The sequence below is a fragment of the Paralichthys olivaceus genome, chromosome 3 (genome assembly GCF_024713975.1).
Source record: "Paralichthys olivaceus isolate ysfri-2021 chromosome 3, ASM2471397v2, whole genome shotgun sequence".
Lineage (NCBI taxonomy): Eukaryota > Metazoa > Chordata > Actinopteri > Pleuronectiformes > Paralichthyidae > Paralichthys > Paralichthys olivaceus.
In genome coordinates, this window is record NC_091095.1 from 21175565 (window position 1) to 21199481 (window position 23917).

The 23917-nt window shown below is 38.7% G+C and overlaps 2 protein-coding genes across 2 annotated transcripts in view; one reads left to right on the forward strand and one right to left on the reverse strand.

The window, feature by feature from the left end:
- Positions 1-7998, forward strand: part of oca2 (oculocutaneous albinism II) — a 42856-nt gene extending 34858 nt beyond the window's left edge. The window contains exon 24 of the mRNA XM_069522478.1: positions 5014-7998. Coding sequence (XP_069378579.1) covers positions 5014-5101 — 88 coding nt within the window. The 3' untranslated portion in view covers positions 5102-7998. The remainder of the gene's footprint in view (positions 1-5013) is intronic.
- Positions 7999-18419: 10421 nt separating this feature from the next.
- Positions 18420-23917, reverse strand: part of LOC109625736 (gamma-aminobutyric acid receptor subunit gamma-3) — a 46043-nt gene continuing 40545 nt past the window's right edge. The window contains exon 9 of the mRNA XM_020081156.2: positions 18420-23886. Within this exon, the coding sequence (XP_019936715.1) occupies positions 23608-23886 (279 nt within the window). The 3' untranslated portion in view covers positions 18420-23607. The remainder of the gene's footprint in view (positions 23887-23917) is intronic.

Genomic DNA, 23917 nt, shown 5'->3' on the forward strand with positions numbered 1-23917 from the left:
CAAAGATATTTGGGGCAATTTGTTTTGCAATCTTTAACAATGTTCTAATGTTAAAGCTTAATCTAAATACTGTAGTACAACTGCTGAATAAATGCAGTGGAGTGTTACGTTCAGTAATTCCCACTGGAATGTGTGCAAGTTGACAAATGGTAAAGTAGCACAAAAAGGAATTATTTAATCAAAGTGGTGTGTTCGATTGAATGTACTCTATACCTACCACTGGTGATGTTGTACTCTAATCTCCTCTTTAAACTGTGATGAGGTTGTTTAGCTGCAGGTTAATGACGGGGCAGAGACAGGACAACACACTGAAACAAGCGTGTGTCAGGATTTTTTAAAGACGTGTGTATCGAGCCAGTACAGTAGACAAACAGGCTAATATTATTATGAATTAATATTCACATTCATACAGTTCTTTGCATCTTCAAAAGAAACCTGAATTGTCCCCTGCACTAGAGATGACAGATCTAACGTGCACACTTATCTAGTACAATAGACCAACACAAAAAAAGGGACAGGTAGTATATTCTATACCACTCTACAACTACACACAAGTCCAGTATTGTCATATAGGGAGCAGTGTTGTCCAGTGTCAAGCAGGCTCTATAATGAGAGAGGTGCGTCCCTCTATTTATCTGAAGAGCGTCTTTGAGATTGCATCTGGACTTTCAAATAGCTCCCATCATATGCAATTATATCGATGTATAAGATCACAAGGTAGGATGGGATTTTTTTTAGATAAGGTTAACCTTGTTTTCTTTCTATGCTGCATTGTGGCAACTTTCACATTTGTCCTCTTTCCCTTCCTGCTGCACCCGTGATGGGAAAATCAGCAGAAAGGTGACCTCACTTTGTCTGACTATGATAACAGTTTAGAGATTCCTCGTTACATCCATCTTGAGTGGACATTCACTTCACAATGAGAGTCTCTCTATGATGAGTCTCTAATTTGAACATTTAAAGATTTAACCTTGTGAAACCATATGTAATTAGAGTCTACTTCAAATGCCATTATATGTGACATTGGGGAGTTAGCTACAGGCACAATATAAACCAAATTACTCCACTACAGATCAATATTCAGTATGCACCAGTAAAATGTTGTGACCCTCCATCTATACTGCTGAATGCTACATTACTCACAGGATATGGTGTTTTATAGGTTTCTTTTTTGCCTGAGGTTGAGCTGAATGCTTCAGTAGTCTGATGTTTCATTTTCAGGAACACCACTTTGCAAAAAGGTCCAATAATTCTTAGTGAAAATGGGTTAAAAAAACCCCCATTGTGAGGTATTTCCCCTAATGAGCCAGACCTGGAAGAGTTTTTTAAATGTTGCCATAACTGCGTGTCTCTCTCTATGGGACGCAGATCTATCTTACCTATTCAAGTGTGTCTGCAAAGCAGCCCAACAGAATGAATTATTCAAATGTTGTTTTAATTCTACATCTTGGACACAGATCATTTGCTGGTGAGGATGATGACTTTTTGCTGACTTTTAGTCTTTTGGCATCAAGTGCATTTTCAAAACATCTATAAAACCATCTGTCGGTGACACCAACGCTTTAGCCAAGAAAATATATGGTTGCCAGCTAGAAGGGTGAATCTACTTCCTTATTCCTCTGGAATTAAGAACTAATTCTTCCAAACACAATGAAAGAGTTTTCAGTGGTTAATCTGGTCTGTGCAAGAATGGAGAGCTCAAAAGACATAGCAACGGTAACTAAGGGGAGTGGAGGCTTAGCTAACAGTTAATTAATACCAAATAAACTAATCCATTGTGGTGCAGGGAGCCAGCAGAGGTTTTCTTTATGGCTTGAATGAGAGGAATTTCAAAGAAGTTTACTCAGAGGTTGTGGATGATAGATAAATGCTTTGAGACCATAGCGTAGCAGTAGAAGTGGAGACCATGACAATGGATGGAACTCAGAGGATCAGTGGCAGAGGTGAACAGTCTTTAAAGCTTTCTAGCCTAATTCTCACCTGACTCTTGACAAATATTGTGTCAGACTGTTCTTAAAAAAAAAATCTATACAAATGTTTACTTGGTGTATAAATTATTACATAAATGAAGTGAGAAGTAGGGTCATTTTCTCATGGACTCCTATAGAAACAGATCTCTTTGTGCAACCAACCACTTTGATGGACGATGCGTCTCTACTTCCTCCCACTATCCAGAAATCAAACTAAAATATCCAACATACAGTCGCTGCCATCTTGTGCATTTAGAGCCAGATTCCGTGCGATTAGGGGATGGAGCCATGGTAGTGAGGTCCCACCAATATATCTGTGCTCGACCAATCACAGATCAGTCTCAGCTGTCAATCTTGATGTTTCACTCTGTGTTTATAGCATCAAATAACTAATTAAAACCAAAGTTACTGGACATTTTTTAACGTGTATCTCTAATTTGTTAAGATCGAGGCAGGCTTTAAAATTGATTGTACTTTAGCCAACCACCAGCGGGCGATATTATCATTATGTTACATTATTATTAAAGGCCATATTTGCAACCAGTGGAGTCTCCCTCTGATGACCATTGGACAGAATACAGGTTTCAAGACACTTCCATGTTAGCTTCACTTTGCAGAGTCTATGGAATCATTGCAATAACTGTGTGAGCTCATTTCACATGGTCAGGTTCAGTCTTTGTTTAGCCAGCAGACGTTTGTTGAAGGTTTTCCTCACTTCCTGATTAAACCTTTGATGTGTAAATAAGAAATGATAATTACCCTGACCTTTGAGACTCGGTTCAACTGTCTACTGAGAAAGTTTGACACTTGCAATTTAAATGCACCACCACGCCACACCGATATCATTATTAATGAGCTTAAGTGCTTGACTAGCCTCATTAATCCTTAGTTCAAATACTAATTTGACATTTCCACATGCATATTAAAACAGTTTAATTCCATGCATGTGAATAAAGAGAAAAACAGTAGTGGCACTGAAGACACTCACACATAAACCACTTACACTTGAATTTAAGGTCCCCCTGGCTTCTTGTCTGCTTCTCTCTGCTTCGTCAGTGCAGAGGATCCGCTGAATGGGAACATTGTGAAAGGTCATTTTAAAATGGGTGCTCCTGATTGAGAAGACCTTATATAAAAGGAAGAACCTATAGAATAGGTCAAGAGCTGCTGTTTCTTTCCATCTCTGAATAAAAAGCACAAAATGCACATGATTAGGTTCTGCACAGTCATTGAGTGTCGACCACTTGTTTGTATTTCTGAGGATTAGCATGTGGTTTTTTTGTGTGTGCAAGTACTGAACGTATTTTTCATATTTGATTCGATTCTTGTTTAGACAGTTGTGTTTAATGATGCAGTGTAGCAAAGGATGATAATGATTACATTAAATTATCCGAACATTTAATTTTGGCCAGCTGTTAAAAATATCAAACTAATGTAAGACAGTTTTAATTGGTGTTGGATCTTTATTTAGACAATGTTAAAAGTTTTACACCATTTAATTCTCACAGTTGCTCAGACCTGAAGTTTGGTACATACACTTCATTCTCTGTAGGTGCTCACACTTTACATTTTTCACTTGCTATGTTTTCAACATACATATAAGTCAGTCAACAATCACACAGTCAAGTTTTTACATTTGGTAAAATTAGCCTACAGGTGCCCATAGGTCTATTCAGATGCTACTGACACTCAAGATAGGCATGGCAAGGTAATTTAATTTATTAAGCACATCAATTCATACACAGACGATAACTTTATTGAAGGCCAATAATTCAATAATAAACAGATTCAGCCTTTCAAAACATTAACATAAATGGTATACTGCAGATGGGAAAGTAGAGACAAAGCAATTATCTATGACTTACTGCCCATCAAAAATTGAACATGAGTGCAAAATGAATTACAATAGTCATCACAGGCTTTGAGATATTCTGAGAAGGGATCATTCTAGGAAAACAAGAGACACGTGATATTTTGTATTTCTCTAAAAGTCTATTTTTTTCTCTTCTCTCTGATCTGGTTGTGAGAGCAGCAGTTTTTGTATTGAAGTACATATCAGGCTAATGGTAGCATGCTGCTGAAAAACAACTGCATTTAGACCAAATTTACTTATGCTTCATCATCATTATAACTGGTCATGCATTAGAAATAACTATCTGTTATTTCTTATAAATCTCAATAGGAAGATTAGCACAGCTAATAAACAGTGATGTGAATCATCATATGGTAGCAGTAGGTATTTTCTGGATTATTATAGTCTGTGCCTCACATCTCACACTGTACCGTTACACATCTGCTCTAAATGGTATTTTAACGATACGCTGCTCTTCATTTTTCATTCGGGGCACTATAGTTTTAATTAGCCCTTTGCTGCTTTGACAGAGATGAATTGCTGGCACACTTACTATACATGTATTTTCTGTTTCGGTCTTGGTCCTGTGAAACTGATCTGTGTCACAGACTGGGGGCAAACAGATCTCTGGCCCTCAGAGCAGCCATGTGTCCATATAGGGCATGGTACACATCCAAAGGACAAACCATCTGCAGTTCTGGAGTCATCTAAGTACACATTTGAAATTGATGATATAGTAATTCAGGAATGAAAACTGGCAGAGCGGGCTGACCTGTAGTTTACTTGCTGCTACTGTAATGGCTGTGATCATTGCTGTTGCACCATGAAGCTATATCCATTCTTGTTGTTGTAAGAATCGTCTTTTAAACTGCCAGGTTATATCACAATATCCTGAATTTTACTCTGTCAGATGTTTCCAAATTTAGGTGAGGAGTTAGTTAGGTGAGGGGGCACGGTGCCTCACAGCAAAAAGATTCCCAGTTCTCCAACTTCCTGTCGCAGTCTAAAGACATGCAGATTGGGGTTAAGGTGCTGGACGGACATTTAAGTCTGGACCATACAGACTCGGACTCTCTCCCTAAATTCATCATATACACCATTATTGATTATTTTCTATGATTTATAAAACTTTCTCTGCGAGAATAAAATGTTGATTAATGACATGTTTTTGTTCTTCCATTTGTCTCACAGGTTAGGATTCCCCATGATGATAATGACGTGTATGATTGGCATGTGCTACCTGCTGGCTACTCACATCGGACTTGGATGGAACATGTAATCCACACCTGTTGTACATAACCAAACAGACTGTGAATGTTCACAGGCGGCCTTAGGCATCCTGGGGCCTCACCCCCATAAAACAACAGAGAAAACAATGCAAGGATTCTAGTTGGTTCTCATGGTGTGTTTTCAGATTTAAATGCATTATGTTCAGAATCATGGACAGCTCAACATAAGCTAGAAATGATCAGAACATTCCCCTTAAAGTATTTAACCTAAAAATCACAGAATCAAAATAATTTGGATGGTTTGTCATAGGGAGTCTGGTGCTTCTTTCATTCTCACTCTGCCCCCTGAACGCCTCCTCCTGCACTATATGTAACTTTAGTTAGTGGACACGATCTCCAACGAGAAGCAACAGAAGCTTAAACTGACGGAATCAGGCCAAGTGTGTTCAAGAGTAATGTCAAACTATAGATCAGTTATATAGAGAAGTCATTGAAAACCAGCGTTCATCTCTGAGGACAGTTCTACAGTTTTGCATGTTTGTTATGAGGAATATACAAAGTTTGGCACTATTTCTGTTCAGGGAGCGGTAGGGGTGGGAATCTCCAGGCACCTCTGATTCGATTCAGAGGGAGCTACGATTTGATGATAAAATGATTATCAATCCATCAAAGAATTTTATTACTATACATGATTTAATTTTTTATCACTGTGCACTAATAGAAGTACTAAAAGTATTTTTAGTAAAAGTATTTTTAGTAAACACTGTTTTTGTTATTAAAAGTGTGCTTACAAAATAAGCTTTTCAATTCAAAAATCAGACGGCAACAGTCTATAACAGGTCAGAGCTCTCCACATTGATTTGACATTCATTCAGTTTTGACTTTTGTGCTGCATCTTTAGCCTGTACTGTATCTGGGTGGTCCCGCCTGGCAGCACCAGGTGACAAACTGATAACCACATGTATTTAGTTATTATTCGTTGATGTCAGAACATGAATCTGGATCGTTCTGGTCACTTTAACCCTGATGTCCTTGCTGTGTGCATTTCGTGTTGTGTATAGCAGATGAACAACGCTACATTTTTCCACCTCTAGTGAGTGGTCAAGCGATTGACAGGCATCTGCTCATGAAAAAGTACCTAACAGCTCAGATAAAGAGGCAAAGAGAATTATTCACCTCAGTTAAAGTAACACAGTGTTGCTTTAGTTGTGGGTTTTTCTAACAGAAAAAAAAATGGAATGAGGAGAAGCCTCTCTCTTCTCTGGAGCGTCTATTCTGTATTGAATAATACTATTACAAAAAATTAACCAAAAAACTACTCACTCAAATGAAATGTACCAGGAAAGCAACAGTGCGGTAAAATAAGCCCCTCACAGCCGCCTCAGTCCACTGGGCCCTGTCACCACATGAACGGAACAATAGAACAATACAGTGAATCCTTTCTGTCTGTCACAGTATCAGGTTGGGTACAGTCTAGTTATGGCAAGATCAGTTAACAGTTAATAATTGTATTCAAGTTCTTTCCCCAATATATCATTGTATCTAAGTTATAGTTAGCCATTAGATATTATTCATAACCAGAATAGTTTACTCATTGCACTATATTGGGGTTTCAAATCACCAACAGGGTATTTGACTTGTTCAAAATAAGATAGAGAACAATAGGCTACAAAACAGTCACAAATACAAAACATTCCATTTCATGAATAAAAATACAGGCTACAATAAAAACATGTTTATTGGTATTTTAACATGAAATGAAACAGAGATTGATGAATATGAATCAGACCTCCCTAATCGTAAAGACAGTAATTAACAGGAGGAATACACTACAGATGAAGGGGGGCACCTCAGTAATGTTGGCATCAGAAGAGAGAGAATCCACCGTGCACCTCACAGCTTCAGTGTCAGGTGAGGGGGAACCCAGAGTGTGTCCATGGTAGTGTCAGAGAACAATAGCCAGTGTGCCTTCAATAACTCCAGCAGTTTAAGTAAATGTACTTATTTATTAAATGTTATTGTCTGTTTGAAATGATATCCTCACTATGGCTCTTTGGAGGATGGGACCTGTGGTGTGTGCTCATGTGTACACGTGGCCCGACACCTCCATGCGTTTCAAGTTCACTGCTCGCTGTGATTAGATGTGTAGCCTGATTGAGTGTTCAGATTACAGGCACTATTTGAAGCATTGTAGCCATATTATATTTTTAACTTAAATGGGTGTCTGAGTAAAGTGCAGACCATCAGGGACCAGACTTACCAGAGCTTAGACCAAAAAAAGTGTCTTTACTGACAAAAATGGCTCAAACAATCCACAATGCTGAACATGGTGCTACTGCCTCAGTGGGTACAACTGGTGTAAGTGATTCCAGTCCAGTCGCCTCTGCTGTCACACACTTTGTCATTTTCTAAATTCATGTGCCCTGTTTACAACAGCAGCAAATGATCTCTGTAGACTAGTATCACACTGATTTTCTCTTAGAGACGTAGAACACTGGTCATGATTTATTCACCCTCAGTTCACCATATGTATTATGTTGATATTTTAAAGGAACCACAAGACCCACTGAAAGGGATTTTATATCTGTTTGTGTCGAATATTTCTTTGTTGGATTCAGAAATCTCAGCGGTCTGTAACTGAGTCTGAAAAACCAAAATCAATGACATTTGACAGATAATTTAATTACAGATGAAATAACAAAGGTGTAGATCTAAACTCTGTATACTATATTGTACTGTGTACACAATGATCTCATGTAACCTCCTTGATTTAGTTCAGTAAACTATAAAGCAGTTTAATCATGTAAATAGCGTCACATGAAACAGGCAACAACTTTGTAGCCCTTCCAGTTAAACTATTTATGGCACTGCCCAGTCTGAATGTCCTGGAAACTTTCAGAATGTTCAGACAAAGATCAACATGAATAAAGTTTGTGATGTTTCTGGATTTGATTTGGCTGTGAATGAATTTATTTGATTCTTATAAGAAGTGATACTTAGCCTGAAGGAACAGTTGCTAAGTCCTTTGGGGATTTTGGGTCTTCAGTCTGAGAAGATTACCATCAGGGCTGTGATGATGTCATCAGGGTTCTGATGATGTCATCAGGGTTTTCTCAGATTAAAAACTTAAAATTTGCTTTTCAATGAGGGGAATTGAAATTTAAAAGAAGTAGGAATTTACCTTAGACTTTATTTGAAGATAGATAACATGACTGAACCCACAAAGGGAAGCCAAAGTGTCTTGATTTCCCCTTGTGGTAGGCTGAGGTATAGGTCATAAACCCTGCCTCTTCAATGTTAATTGATGGGACATGGGACAAACTAAAATTAAAAGTACACGTTAAATAATTTTTTTCAAAATATGGTTGGTTTTCTTTTAGGTACTTCTTCTTACACAGCTAACACTCAGTGTGAGACGCATTTGTTTCTGGGTTATTTCTGGATAGTAGGTGGAAGAGGAGACTTGTCCATCTTTATTTAAAGTTTATGGTATTTACTATGTAGTATCCGATGAAGAAGTAGCTAATGGAGTTGGTGTTACGGTGCAGCACCTTCTGGTGCTAAAAGCACCTGTTCAGCATCACATTTTAAGCAGGTATTTTGTGTGTTTTCACAAACAATGGCTCACTTGACTCACATGTCCATGACACAACCCCAGTAAGTTACTCTGCTTGGCATATTATCGACATCCATTGTCATTCACTTCTGTTGTGGATGTGTTTCCGTTGACTTCCATTTGTGATTTCCATTGGGCTGGGCTTGAGTAAGAGGTCTCAGCCACCATGAATGGATGTGACATCGGGTTTAGATCTTTCAACCACAGCGACAAATGTATAGCTTATCAGAATCAATACTGCAGATGATTAATTCCACTGAAACCTGTTGTGTTTAAGACCTGTGACTCTCACATTCTTCTCAACTTGATATTAGAGAAATCTGCTGTTATCTTGCCTGGTCTTTACTAACACTCATTAGTGCTCTGTCCAGCCACACGTTTTCACTTTAGATTCATTCTCCACATCCACAAAGTGTGAAAAAGATCAGAAAGACACCAGATGTGTAGCAGGTCAGGTCATTAGGTAAAACTGCAACACTATTATAGAAAAATGTTTGGTGATACAGCATCTACATGAACTAAGCTGTGTTTTACACTGTTACACTCTTGTTCTCCTGTAGCTCTACCATTAACATTTATTGGCAGCAGCTGAGAGTAAAAGTGACTTTCATGTTGCCTTTAATGAGACAGACTAGGCCAAATAGAACCACACTCCACAGATTGATGTCTGCACCTCCTATAGGTCCGATGTTTTACATTAAAACTCCCGGGAGGCACAAAGTTGTTGGGAATTGGGAATCTGTTTGTGTCGTGCACTTTGTTGCCATTAGAGAGCTGTGGTCTGGATCACAGTGTTCATTAGCACCTAATTAATTAAAGACAACTCCACAGTGTTATACATCATTAATGCATTGTATGTGCTCCAGGAGTTAAGGTAGTTTATGGCTTCAGGCTGAAACCCTGTAGAGGTAATTTAGAAAAGCTATTGATACCATATGTTCTAAAACAAACATTGGGTATACACTATGTATCTTTACTGTCAGGCTTTGCATATTTGTTAAACCTGAATTTATTCATATTTTCATTTTATGTTGTTAATTACTTTTTTTTCTATGCTTTAAACCTGATTGTTTACATGTTTATTTGCAGTAATTACACCACATCCAGCTCTGTCTACTCTCCTGTTCCCCTCTTCTAAGCTGTACCTCACACTTTGAAAACCTTTGTTGTAGAATTAATCATTTCTCAATTTCTACTTGGAAACTGCACCTATGCTGGAAAAAACTTCTGAAATGTTGGAAGTTGAGTTTCGAGAGGGTGACTTTTATTTCAAAACTTCACATACAACCACCTGCACTCCTGTTATAGTCAGTTACCTCTGAGCTGAGTTTACAACACTCATTTTTAAGAGATCTTTAAATATTTCGATATTTAAAAGCTTGCAAAGCACATGATTTGTTGTAGTGTTGTCCCACAGCTCTGGTGCTGCTCTTTATTATAATACACATAAAAACAGGATTACTATTTTAGTGTCATATACTGACGATCAGTGCTCAATGACAACTTGTAATGCCCTAGTTGAAATGAAAAGAAAGTGGTAAGATAACTGGTCATGCACATAATTAGTCCAGAGCAGGGTGTCTGTATAGAACTGATCATGTTGTATTTGAGAGAGAGAGAGAGAGAGAATGCCTTTATTGTCATTGAACAGGGTGTACAATGAAATTATAGAGTGAGCTTCGTCTACATGTGACACTATTGCTTCTCTGACCATATGAACTAATTAATTATACGGCTTCAATGAGAATCCATTCGATTTCCTCTAAGAAGCCTCCTCTATCCACGACTAATGCTCCCATTCATCAGGAAGGGATTAAACATGTTCTGCCCTCTGTAATTAAGAAGTGGAGTGAGGGAGCTTAAGAGGATTCACTTTAAAGGCTATTAAAAAAACCTGGATGAATCTTCTTACAAGTGATACAATAAGGGCTGAAATAAACATTTTCTTCATCCAGACATAAGCCGTTTTCAGATATGACCTTCGGGTAAAATTCGGAGAATTGCTCCGGAGTTTCCCTTCACTTTGCCTTTCACACATGCACAACACATCTGTCAGCTCTTATTGCCACAAACTTTCCGTCTGTGTCCTCTGTGTGTGCATCACAGCTTTTACATCTGGAGAAATTTGTTTTCTTTTTGGTTTTTTTCATGTTTGCGTCAGTCACACCTAAGAAGCGTGATCAACCCCCCCACTTGCTCATGGTGAATCCAGGTCGATCCCCTGCTGTTTTCTAAAATAAGATTCTAATGAATTTCTACTGAGAAACGGAGTATCTGCGGAGTTCAGTGCATGTCTGAAGCAGCTTCAGAGGGCATACCTCACAGAAGGTAATGACAGTGTATTAAGGAAAACCATATGAACAAGGACTTTGGTTTGTAACAGTGTCACTAGATCGACAGTTGCTGATTATTAGAAGGCTGTAGACATCAAAAATGCCGTTTACAGGGTAAGAAAACAAAAGCAAACTTCTGGTTTGAAAACAAGGTATGAAAGTCAACAAATACATCATTATACTTGACAGTGCATGGATGATAATGTTCACTAAATAGAAGGCAGAGATTCCACAGATGCACAGTGCTTTGCTGAACAAGCTGCACAGTGATTCATCACGCTGCTGTGAGGACTGCAGTTTATTATTAGTAAAGCACAAAACCTTCGCAGGTCTCAGTGGAACACACAACAAGCATTTGATTGTTTTGAGTTAGAAATTGTAAATCAGAAATTGTAAATAATTGTGTATGGTCGTGATCAGTTGTCATGTTTTTTACAAGGTCAGATTCAAGTCTTTGAACAAGAGTGTGCAGCCACACTGCTTTGAGCTGATGCTAATGTGAAATTAACAATACTAACTGCTGATGTTCAATATTTAAAGGTTCAGTGTGTAGATTTTAGTGACGTCTAGTGGTGAAGTTTCATGTTGCCACTAAATACCCCTCACCAAAGTATTTAAATATACAGGGTCCATTGTAGGGTGAAGAAAACAACAATTTAGATGAAACACACTAGTGAAAACATCACTAGGATTATTTCATATTAAATTTCTGCCAATAGATCCCTTTCACCTAAATCGTACACATTCGACCTTTAAGTATTTAAATCTAACCATCTTATTTTAGCATGTTATAATGCTAAATGGTGCTAATTAGTACTAAATGCAAAGATTTTAACTTTTAACTAAAGTTTTGGACAAAGGGATAATGCAAAAAGGAAATTCAGGCCATGTCGTGGACCTGCTCTGTTATCGACTGGTATCAAGAATTAGTGTTGGACTCATTTTTGAATTTATAGACTGTTGTGGCAATTCTGCGATGCCACTTTCTTTGAGTTGTTTTTTTTTGTCTATATGATTTCTCAAAAATGGCTGCCTGCTGCTGCTGAAGTGAAAGAAACAGAAGTAAAGAGTGAGCTGAAAGATGCTGCTAATTATCTGTGGCTTTGTGATTATGAACAATATCCTTCACATTACAGTCATTTCAGTCAATTGATCCATCCAGTGTTGATGAAAATATTGATTGCTGCAACTCTAAAGTTGTGCTGTCGTGTGTTGTATTATCTGGCATTAGGCCAGTGTGAAGATTAGTATTTGTGTTGAGCTACATGAGATTTAAATTAAAAAGAAACACAAACAAGATAAGTAGCACAATATCACTCCCATGCTGTGTGCAGCTTTGCTTTCATTGTTGGAGACAAAAATTCTGCAAGTTGGTGCGAAAATAATTGAATTTCATCAGCAGAGTTTATTGGGTTTGTGAATGTGTTCCACACAGCAGATTGCTGGTGTGCAACAGGTTCATTAAAATTACATTTTATTTGATCGATTATTACCTCATAGACAGACGAGAACTGTTTTATAGTGCTGAAATTACAACTGGATTTGTGGAAAGACACAAAATTGTTTGATTTTAAATTTAAATTTTAACTTTTGCTTGGTGCGGCAGATTAATCAGAACACACATTTGATAAGTAATTTTTGATGCTTTAAACCTTTCCTTTGTTTCAATAAGGTGCTAAACATCAGAATACCAATAAGACAATTATACAATATTATAATCAAATATCCATTGCTTTCTCATTAGGTTTAACAGCGCAGCTTAATGCAGGGAGTTTTCTTAATTGCCAGTCATGGATGAATAAATGTTTGTTCACTGTGATACATTGCTTGTTTTATTTTGAAGGCTCAAAGTTGACTTCCATTGTATAGTGAATATAATAGAAGATATAAAATGACTTTAGAATTCATGGTGTATTTGAAGATGCTAACAATGATGACAATACATGGAATGTTCGGGAATAAAACATCTAAAATCACTGTCATGTTCTTTTTTATTTGTCTGTTTGGAATGTTATGTTCTCTTGTCCTGTGTTAAAGCTCTGGACCTACTTTAGAATGAATTTTGTCATTTGTGAGTTCTACAATTTACTGTCACTTTTTATTGCTTGAGTGCTGGACGTTGTGTGCAGATGTTTTTATAAAAAACTTTTATGGTGCAGAGAGAAGATAGAAAACTTTGTGTTCATCCTACATGGTTTTTCTGCAGTGAAGATTTTTATAGTCAATGTTTTCATAAAATGAAACTGACATTGATTTATAACTGTTCTTTTCAAAATCAAAGCATTGTAATTTGGCTTGATATGAAGCATAGCACCAGTTAAAACTAGTTGTGCTTTTACTCTGAAGAAAACTTGCTAAAGAGGATGAGATTTGATGAAGGTTGTTGCCATCATGACTTGACCTGCAGGGCCTGTGAATGTCTGTCACTCCAGTATGGTGAACAAAGATTCATTCAATTTTCAAGATGATCACTACTTAGTACGGTTTGACCCAATTGTCAACCACTGCTCTAGTTTACACAGTAACATAAGAAAGAAGAAAACATGCTTAACTCAGATACAATGCATCACACCCGCTGAGCGCTGGTCATCTGTTGGTGCAATTTTTATTAACAATGAACTGGCATAGCTGTCTGTTGGTTTTCGGAGCAGTTACAGGTTAAGGATTTCTGGATGACCACTGGGAGCAGTGATTGAGCACAATCTGAGCTAATGTACAGGTACTCTCACACCACGTTAATGTTAAAGCAGCTGCTGTCACTGATGAACAAGTTTGACCAGACATGAACAACCTGGTGAATCATGTTGGAGTGTATACGTGCACTCTCTCAAGCCCTGAAGGCATCACACCCTTGATGCGGCCTTAACACACAGAGCCCCGCTCGCCACCATATTGAAGTTATTTGTGATAATTATCTGTTGCTGCCAACAGGAGTCATCAAAGGCCTATTATCTTCTTTTCAAACCAAAAGACAAGAGATTTCAAAGAGCAAAAGCTGCCGTGCCTCGCTGTGGTTGAGCCCGAGATGTGATCACAGCTGATCAGAACTCACTCGCCTCGTTACTGTTCCATTCCCTCATAATGGAGCATTTGCATATCTATGATGGAAAATGCATAATGCTCTCAATGGCTCTTTGTTTATAGACATGTATGAGGTGATTGCAGAAATGGGGAAATAAGACTGCATGGCACTGACTTAATTGGATTTCTTATCTGGCCATTGTGTGCATGAAGAAATAAACTTTGGGTGTGAGGGCTGAAGTCACGATCCATGGAGGGTTCAACTTTAAACAAACTTTGAACTCATTCAAACAACCTGAGATAAATCTACAGGTGTGAGCAAGCATGGGGCTACACCAGTGCTAGGGTGGGCTATAGCCCTGTCACAAATCTATGCAGCCCTAGTCAAGCCTAGGCTATTGGGCTATTTTTTTTTTTTTGATAGTAAATATATAAATATTAAAGAGTACTTATGACCATACAGTGGCTCGCTCCCAGTCTGCTAGCTCAATGCCCAGATTGTACCGTGTGTGTGATGAGGGGGGGCAGAGCTTGTGCATATGAGGCTAGCCTCTGAGCCATGGACTGTTCTCCAATCACAGGAAAAGTGCGAGTGGGTGGGTGGGGGTGCTCTCCTTGTGGCTGCAATATTTTTCATTTACATCTGAGGTTGTGATAGACATTTATTCTGTGACATTGTAACTTAGGCATCGCAGTGCGCCCATATGTAGTCAGCAGTGACAGTTAATCTAGTAATATATTACTTGTGATGATACCCAGTTTACTGTTAAATGTATGTGCGCACAGTTTAATATTCTTGATTTGAGATCTGATTTTGTGTTTTCTCTCTGAAACAGTACAGTTGTTGTCTCATTCTGGATATGGCATTAATGCACTTGTTTTTATTGTGCTTTCGGATGTTGTAAAACTTCTCCGGTCGGAGCACATGGACACAGAGCTTCTATCACAGATCTTCATTGTAATGCATCAACCAGATTGCCCTGCTCCTTGGTGCCCAGATTTAGGTCAGGGGAACGTGAAGACCAGTCAATGGCATCAATGCCTTCATCATTCAGGAACTGCCTACACACTCTGGCCACATGAGGTTGGACATTTTCCTGCACCAGGAGAAACTCAAGGCCCACTGCACCAGTGTAAGATCATAAAACTTCATTTTAAAGCCCCTCAATGTCTTGGTCCAGCCCCCCCATAGCACAGGTACAGAAAGATAACAGAGAGATTGGCTGGTTTTGTATAGGCCTGTGAAAAACACATTTTCATCTGAAATTGCAACATAATGTGATATATCATAAAACTATTGATATGCTTAGTTGAAATAACCTTGACTTTTGAAAGATTTTAAAGCAATACTTTGATCCTTATAATAGTCATATCTACTTCCTGTTCAACAGTTGGATATGAAGTCAACATCATGTCTTATTTGTAAGTTGTGAAATTGCTAAATAGTCAATTAGCATGAGTTAGTTAGCATTAACTGCTGATCTAGCAATCTAGCAAAAGCACTTTACTTCATTTCAGCACCAAACTCTATATTTTACTGAAAGAGCTCTGTCTCCAGGCAGTCAGTTAAGCCTGACAGGAAGTCATACGCTATTTTAAAATGAACAGTAAAATATTCATACTTTATTCCATTTATTAACTAGTCGGTCAGAGTACTTACCTTCGCCAAGGACCAACAGTCCCCTAATGAAGCTACATTTCAATTCACTGGACGCATCAGGCAGTGATGATCTTACATCTCAGCTGGACAGGAGGTTGGGAGGTCTGGCCTCTACAACTTTCCATCCCTTGCTTGTTTATCCCAGCAGAGGATAAGAAATTAGTGATTTCTTTGCAGAACCCATCATTTACACTTGATAATCAAAGGTTCCTGTATTTTACTGCAGCACATGCTCAGTATGTGAAAATGACTAATATCACAAGCGAATATGTAGATGCAGAGAAATATGATGTTCTGTGATTTCCGAGAACTACTGATTGGTGGGAACTTTCATATAGAAGCAGACTCCAGCTCTCAGTGTAATGTGAAGTGAGAGCATCTGTGGGAAACAGTACAAGGCCAGAAAAGGATTATTCCAGCAGTTCACGCTCTTCATCCTACAGCCTCTCCCTCCTCCTCTACACCTGCTCCCAGCTGGCCGTACCCAAGGATACACATGTGCAGTCACTGTGGCTAACAGAAAAACATCCTCCTTGCTGAAAGCAGCAGATGATGATTGTGCTGCAAAGTGGAATGGACTGCAGCACTGCGTTGGCAATAATGGATCATAAAGTGACAGCAGAGATGTTTATGTCTTTCACAGTCGAAGATGATGAAGGCGGTAAATGTGGAAGTTCTAAAAGCACTACTCTGAAATTTGTGGTTTCGGATTTGTAATGACAAAAGCTTTGGGAAAAATAAAATTCTTGTGCCCTTTCTGTCTGACCTTCATTCTGGATGTGAAAATATTGTATGGATTAGTTTATTTAACATCGCAGGGATATGCAATGTTGCATAATATATTAGCAGGGGAAAACATTGTAACATGTCATGTATACAGTATATCTCTAATATCTCCCAGGTGATAGTGATAGTGATAGACACTGAGCCCATTCAGCTGTATCATGAGTGTGTGTGTGAATTATGTACTTAAGATAAAAATTCACAGACAGCTGACAAGTCCCAATCAGATGTGCTGGCTGCCATCAGACCTGTCGTTACATTTCATTATGTCAGAAAAACCACTGTTACCATGGGAGCCATTGATGTGTAGTACAGTGCTGGTAGGTGAGCACACGCCCCAAACGGTGGTGATCTATGATTGGGATAATCTACTTTTGTGTATTTTTCCACAGCATCACACGTCTACAGCTGCAACCGCTACCGGTCAATTATAGACTGCAGAGTTTTCAATGAGGACCTGGGAGATGAACTCATGGTGTCTGCACCTGATCCCGGCCCCTGGTTAGAAGAGTTAAAACTTTCCATTGCTCCATGAGATCACCATGACCTTTAACCTTTGACCACTGAAATATAATCAGTTCATCATTGAGTCCAAGTTACAACTGGTTAAAATCTGAAGACATTTCCTCAGGACAGAATTGAGATATCATGTTTAAGAGGAACAAAAACACATTTTGTGTCTTTGACCAAATTAATATTTGTGTCAGATTTTAAGAAAGTCAAATTGGTGTAGCAGGTGGCCCGATAAGGTCTACTGCAAGATTAGTTTAACTTGATTTGTGGGCCGACAGAATTTGTACACAGACCCACATCTTTAAAGGTCCAGTGTGTAAGATTTAGGTGATCCTCATGATATTTTCACTAGTTCATTTCATCTAAATTGTATTAATTGTAGTTTTCTTTACCCCAGAAAAGACCCTTTATATTTAAAAACGTTATATTTACATCGAGGGGACCCTCTCTATGGAGGCCGTCATGTTTTTTACATTAGTCCAGACTGGACAAACTAAACACCTTTTGAGTTATTATGACAATTAAAGGCTGTCACAGGTTCTTTTTCATGTTTGGAAGGAGAGGGTGAGGTGAGGGTGTTCAGCTGCAACATGCAATTTCAACACTAGATATCTCAAAATCTACACACTGTACCTTTAAATCTGCAACTGTTCAGCACTTTTCACAGATCATTCTAATGATTGTTATTTATACTTCTTGTTGCAGCAGAGACATGTTCTCTCGTACTGTGGATATAACTGTTGCCAGAACAACATCCAGAACTTCTGTGTTTATACTTCATTTAATCATTTAGAGCCTCTTTTGGGATGTTTTGTGTCTATCACACTCACCTCACTACCATGATTGTGTGCATTTATGTAAAAATATGTCTTACAGTGCATGTTCAGTGAAGAGACTCATATTTTGCCTTTGTTGTGAAAGGACTAACACAATCTCATTATTTATTTATGGGTGTAAGCAAACAGTTTTCAGAAGGGAAACCCAATCATGTTACTCGTCTTTGCCTTTAGGTTGAAAACCTTTATTGAATTTCGGACACGTACAATTGAATTTGAAGACAGACTCAGGCCCAATTTGTTTAGATTTTAGATTTGAAAAATATATTCTGTTCCTTTTCTCTCACAGGGCAATAACCTGCAGCCGATAAATGGTTCAAATATTTTGCTCAGGTGCAAATCTGGAGATTGGCAATGATTTAATTTCCCTCCTGCAGGTTGTAAGTGGTTTATGAATAGAGTAGATCCCTAATAGGTCCCATTATTCATTTCATCTGGTCCAACATGTATTTTGACAAAGCACTGGAGGTGTACAAAGAGAAGCTGAGGTAAATATTTTCTATCAGGAACATTTTCTAATAAAACAATTCAGTCCAACTACCACAATAGCTCCAAGTTGAAATGCATTTGAACAAATAACATTAAAAGGGCAAAATTGCACTGATCTACATTTATGAAAAAGCAAATCTTTATTTCATATGTTCTGGTCCTTGGTAGTAATGCACATTTTAGATATAAAAAGAAACCATAGGTATGAAAATAGCATGGTCGTCAGGGTTGAATTGTAGATAATGCAGGCGAAAAATCAACATCTTGAAAATATAATGATAATATAATATAAAACCCCACTCACAGGACACCACGCTGTTGAAGAGTACAATCTCAACACTTGCACTGTACCATTGAAAAATGACATATCAAAGACACACCGAAGCCACTAATATGTTAACACAAAGCAGAAAAAGTTGTACAGTTGAGTATTGTGTATACAGCAGGTTAGATAGGACATAATACATGTCAACAGAAATATGACTCACCACTGTGGAAACACATTGTTTGGCTACAGAATGAAAGCTCATGGTAGAAACACACTCTGTGAACAGCTGCAGAGACGCCAGTCAGAGCACGAGCTGTCAGTGAGATTTCTGCCACAAATAAAACAACAGCGGATGAAATGACAAAAACCATCTTCAAGCACTTCTAGGCTAATTATTTCTGTTACGCTCATAGTTTGCAGATAAATGACACTTCACAGTACAGCACTGAATATGTGGAAACTGAAGCCGGAAAAAAATCAATACACAACAATTCCCCATCTATCAGAGAAAAAACTGACAGAAATGTCTTTGGCTTTTTAATCACAGTAAAGCTGCTTTCAGACATGCACTGAACTCCAGAGACTCTCTGGAGGGGCTGTATGTGAGAACGCAAATGTCCGAGTGACAGCCTCTGGACTTTCTGCTGAGTTTCTCCTGCCAGCCCCCTGGTAAACCCTCAGGAGAATGTCTAAAGGAGAACACAGCAGGATATCTTCCGCAAGCAAAAGTGTGATGCAAACATTTCAAAAAGAAAACAAATATTGTGCTGCCATACACGTAGAGGTCACAGACTAAGATGTGGGACTCCGAAGAAAGTCCGACATTTTCCACAGTTCATGTCTGAAAACAGCTTGATACTGAATGTGGCTTAGAACCAGTGCTGTGTTTGCACTGCGTTTATTGTTCTTCAAGTTGACACAAATTCTACTAATACTCTGAAAACTTCCAGTTTAAGTGACCAAACTTTCCAGATCACAGAATACACAAGTTTCTTTGCAAGGGGTTTACACAGAACATCCGCAACAAATGGATGAGTTTCATCTCCACATGTCTGTCGCTGGCTCGGCCCCTTTAGATAGCCTGTCTGCATAAATCCCGCTGATCCTTGCCACAGACGACACGGTGGCCATAGCTGGTTCACCGCTTCAGTCTGGACCCACACACATGCCCACACTACAGCCTGGGATCAAATCCCTCCCTGCAGTGTTTACCCGCTCTGCTGTCCCAGGGTTTGGAAAGATAATACCCGAAATGTCAACGGTCCAGCTGGAAAAACATGTTGCTCAAAATTAAGAGTAAATACAGCGAGGAGGTTGGACATTAGACAGCAGGGGCAGATCAGACAATCAAAAACCAACGCGTCAATTTAACACATCGGAGGCACACTGAACTTATTTTTTTCCGAAATATATCTTGCTTTGTATCTCAAGGGGTTCCATGAATGTTCGATGTAAATCCCTTACATGAAGAGTAAAGTAACCCACAATTCTTTATTTTACCATATTAGACAATGCTTCAGTACGGGGGGGGGATCTTTGTACCATGTGAATCACATGACTAACATATGACACAATCCTACTTAAAGTAGTATAAATAAAATCCTACCAAACATTTGATAGTAATGAACTTTTGAAAACCTACAACCATCTGGAGCCATGTTCACAATAACTCTGAAACTTTTGCTTTTTAGTTTTTTGATTTAAATGTAGAATATCTATCTTGTGTGTGTTCGTGCTGTGTGTTTTGACACTATTGCCTGATAATACAGAGTGAGATAAGAATGACTCTATTTGACACTCGGTGTGATTTTAACAGTCAGGGTCCATTTGGCAGAGGGCAGACTTACAGATGAAAGTGATGCAGTGTGACTCAGTCTGCGATGGAGCAGCCCGACATCTCATCCAGTATACGCCTCAACTCTTTCACTGTCATAAAGGTAAATGTGCCACAAACACATTGTATGTTCTTGGAGAATGCAAAAGTTATTGTAAAGTATAGCACCACTCAGAACACCTTATTGCATCATCCTTCATCTGTCAGCAGGCGGGAGTCAGAACACTTGCAGTTTTCACGTCGTTGCCGACAAAATGCCACATGTGGGAGTTTCACTTTATTTGGTTATGTTAACGTCTATGGTTTTTTTTCATCATCTTTATTAAAGAGCATAGTCTTTCAGTTTGAGAGCCGAACTCACTGACTTCATGTTCAGATTTTTTAAAGCTCTCACTCAAAACCCTGCGCTCACACTCAAATATAACCTGCTTGTGCTCTCAGATTTCTTACTCTGCTCACAGATTTTTTTGGTGCAACAAGTCTGTTCAATTTCCCAACCAGTGATGTAGTGGTGACAAATTAAACTGCCCCATCCTCTTTCTGATTACTTTTGCTGTTGGTACAGTTCCCATAAAATACAGGAGTGCATGAATCTGGTTTAATTATACGACCATATGGAACTCCCAAAGACACACCCAAAATGAGGGCGGGACAATTTCACTTGTCAACACTACATCTGGCATTCTATTGGTTGGGGAATTGTAATAGATTTGTTGCAAAAAAAAAATCCAAGAGAAGAAGAAAAAATCAAAGAGCAAAACAATATCTGAGAGCAGAGCAGAATGTGAGTGTAGGGTTTTGAGTGAGAGCAATACAAAATCTGAACCTGAAATCAATGAGTCCTTCTCTCAAACAAAACACACGCTCTTGAATGAAGATAGAGAGATGAGAAAAAACCCATGACTGTCCAGTGAGTGGCATCAAAGAAAAGAACCAAAATGCTGTCAGTAGTTTGTGTATGTTAAGAAGATTTGGTGAGCATGTGTCATTATCATGTGTAGCTGCATCCTGTTTGTCTTGTTTGCAGGCACATTGGGAAACACTTTACACCAGAGCAGGCAGAGTGTACTGTCCTTCTCCATGTGGAAATAATGAGCATTAGGTTTCACATCTCCTGCACACTGAGTGCAGCATCACCCTGGCCATCGCTAAATACAATATGTGTACATACACGCACTCTATTTCTTTTCCTGCCTCAGGTTGCCATACTTTACTGTGTGCGCAATATAAAAACACATTAGATTAAGTATTTTAGGGTCGTTGAAACATTCCTGAAAACATAAATGGGTTAGTGGGCACATATGTGAAATATTTGGCACATACATAGCAAATCTAATCATACTAATAAAAGGGCTATAAATTGGGTTTATAAAAAGTTCTACTTAAGTATTCTGCCCAAGGCAAAGAAGTGGCCTTGCTGAAGTAAGGTCTTCACCATGCTGAGGTTATTATCAGAGGTAAATATCTGCTGCTCGTCTTGGCTGTGGGCAGGCTACGCTAAGGCAATTCAGCGGTTGCTAATGCCAAGTCTAAGCACAGGGAAATCAAATCAGGAAACAAACAGTCCACATTAAAACTACAAGTCTTACTCTGGATGTATTAGAGCTTAATGAATGGTAATGGATAATTGCCTATTGCATGCAAACAAGAGTCAACAGCCAAACAGAGATGAATGGGATTATTACATTTTCTGCCTAATGCACAAATAACACCCATTACATTTAATTTGAGTGTCCTATTCACCAACTGTGTTAAAAAAACAACCGTAGGATTACTGTTAGTTTAAGAGCTGAAAGCAGAAACTCTATGTCTATTCACTTTATATGGTATTTAATGTGCGAGAGCTCGGCCATAGCTGTGCAACATGCATACACAGCATGAACATGTGTGGCATCTCGGAAAATAACAGTTGAATTATATGTACGGCTGCCTTCGTTCTGAGGGTGTTTCATCTTTAAGTGTGGAACAATGCAGTCAGCAGACATGACACACTCCATTCTTATGTCTGCACATAACACAATATTTCTTCTCTATCTGTACAACCTCTGAAACCTCAAGCATTGACGTAGAAAGCTAAATACAGTCGTAATGTATGAGACAGATCAAGTCAATAACCCACTCATTGATTTCCTTTCTCTTAAGGGAATAGTTTAACATTTGGAAAATACCCTAATTTTATTTTTTTTGCAGAGTTAGATTGATAGCATGTCTATTCGATAATGAATAATGATAATATAAAATAATAATCTCTCGGTCCATCTGTCCTTTGATTTTCATGACAGCTGCTCATCTGATTGCCTTCAACCCCAACCCCTGAAGTTTTCTGGATTTAGTGATTGAATAGGCAAAAACTCAGTTAGTAGCGAAGCAAAGTCAGCAGCTTATACAACCCTTACATTTCCCATGACAACATAATAACTGTAACCTCTGGATTAATACTATGGACACCTTGATGAGAGATTTGTCCCAGCACGAACACTACATAAATACAAGATGAAGACCCATTTAAACATTGACTTCACGCCCTAAAATGTATGAAAATGTGCCAGTGAAACACAAATTATTACTTCTGCTGTTCAGATCTTCCTCTTCCCTGTATACAATTTATTTATTGTAACATGTATGGGCAGTAATATTGTTGCAAGCAGGAGGAATGAGTCATGTCTAATGGCTGAGAGTCAGTATAAGCTTAATAATAATTCATATGGTTCTTATAAAAATTGCCTGTTTTATAAATGTTTCTCAAAGATCTGAATGAGAGGCCATAATCAGTCAAAGCCAGACTCTTTTAATGATCATTTTATAAATAATTTCTCCCTGATTATTGTAGCAGATAGTATCTACCCCTCCAGAGGAAGGCACTATAAATGGTTTGAGTGTCATTGGAGTTTCACCAACTGGATTTGACTGATGGCTGGACAATAACGTGTCTGTACATTCCCTACGACAAAAGTCATCCTCCTGATGGAGAGGTTTGGAGAAGCACGTGTCCTTCGTGGTCTATGTATCGTCATTAGCAGACAGTCCATCCTGTCCTCACTGCCGCCCTGTTTGGCACAGGCCTACTGACACACGCTGGTTTCCAGGTCACTGTTTCAGGTGCCACAACAAAGAGTTCATTTGTGTTACCTTTTATTACACTTGAATTTCTTCTGTTAACTTGTGCTGTCCTCTGTTTGAAACAAACAGGCTCCTGCAGAGTGCTAAAGGTAGAGATAGCCCACCCAGTAGACCACGTTGAACAGTAAGAAGGAAGTGGGGAAGAAAACACGTGAGTATGCGTCCAGTTCAAGTAGATCTATGTGGACACGTCCTTTTCTCCACGCACCTTCTTTACACTCCTCGAAGCAGCAGAAGAAGCTCTGGCAGTCTTTTCCATCCAGACACTCGTAGACACAAGCGTCCTCAAAGTCCTGCCAGTACATGGAGTTGTTTAGAGTGATGACGGTGTGCGGAGGTCGCACGTCCAGGACAGAGTAGTTCTGAGGAGACAGAATGAGAGACAGAAAAGCC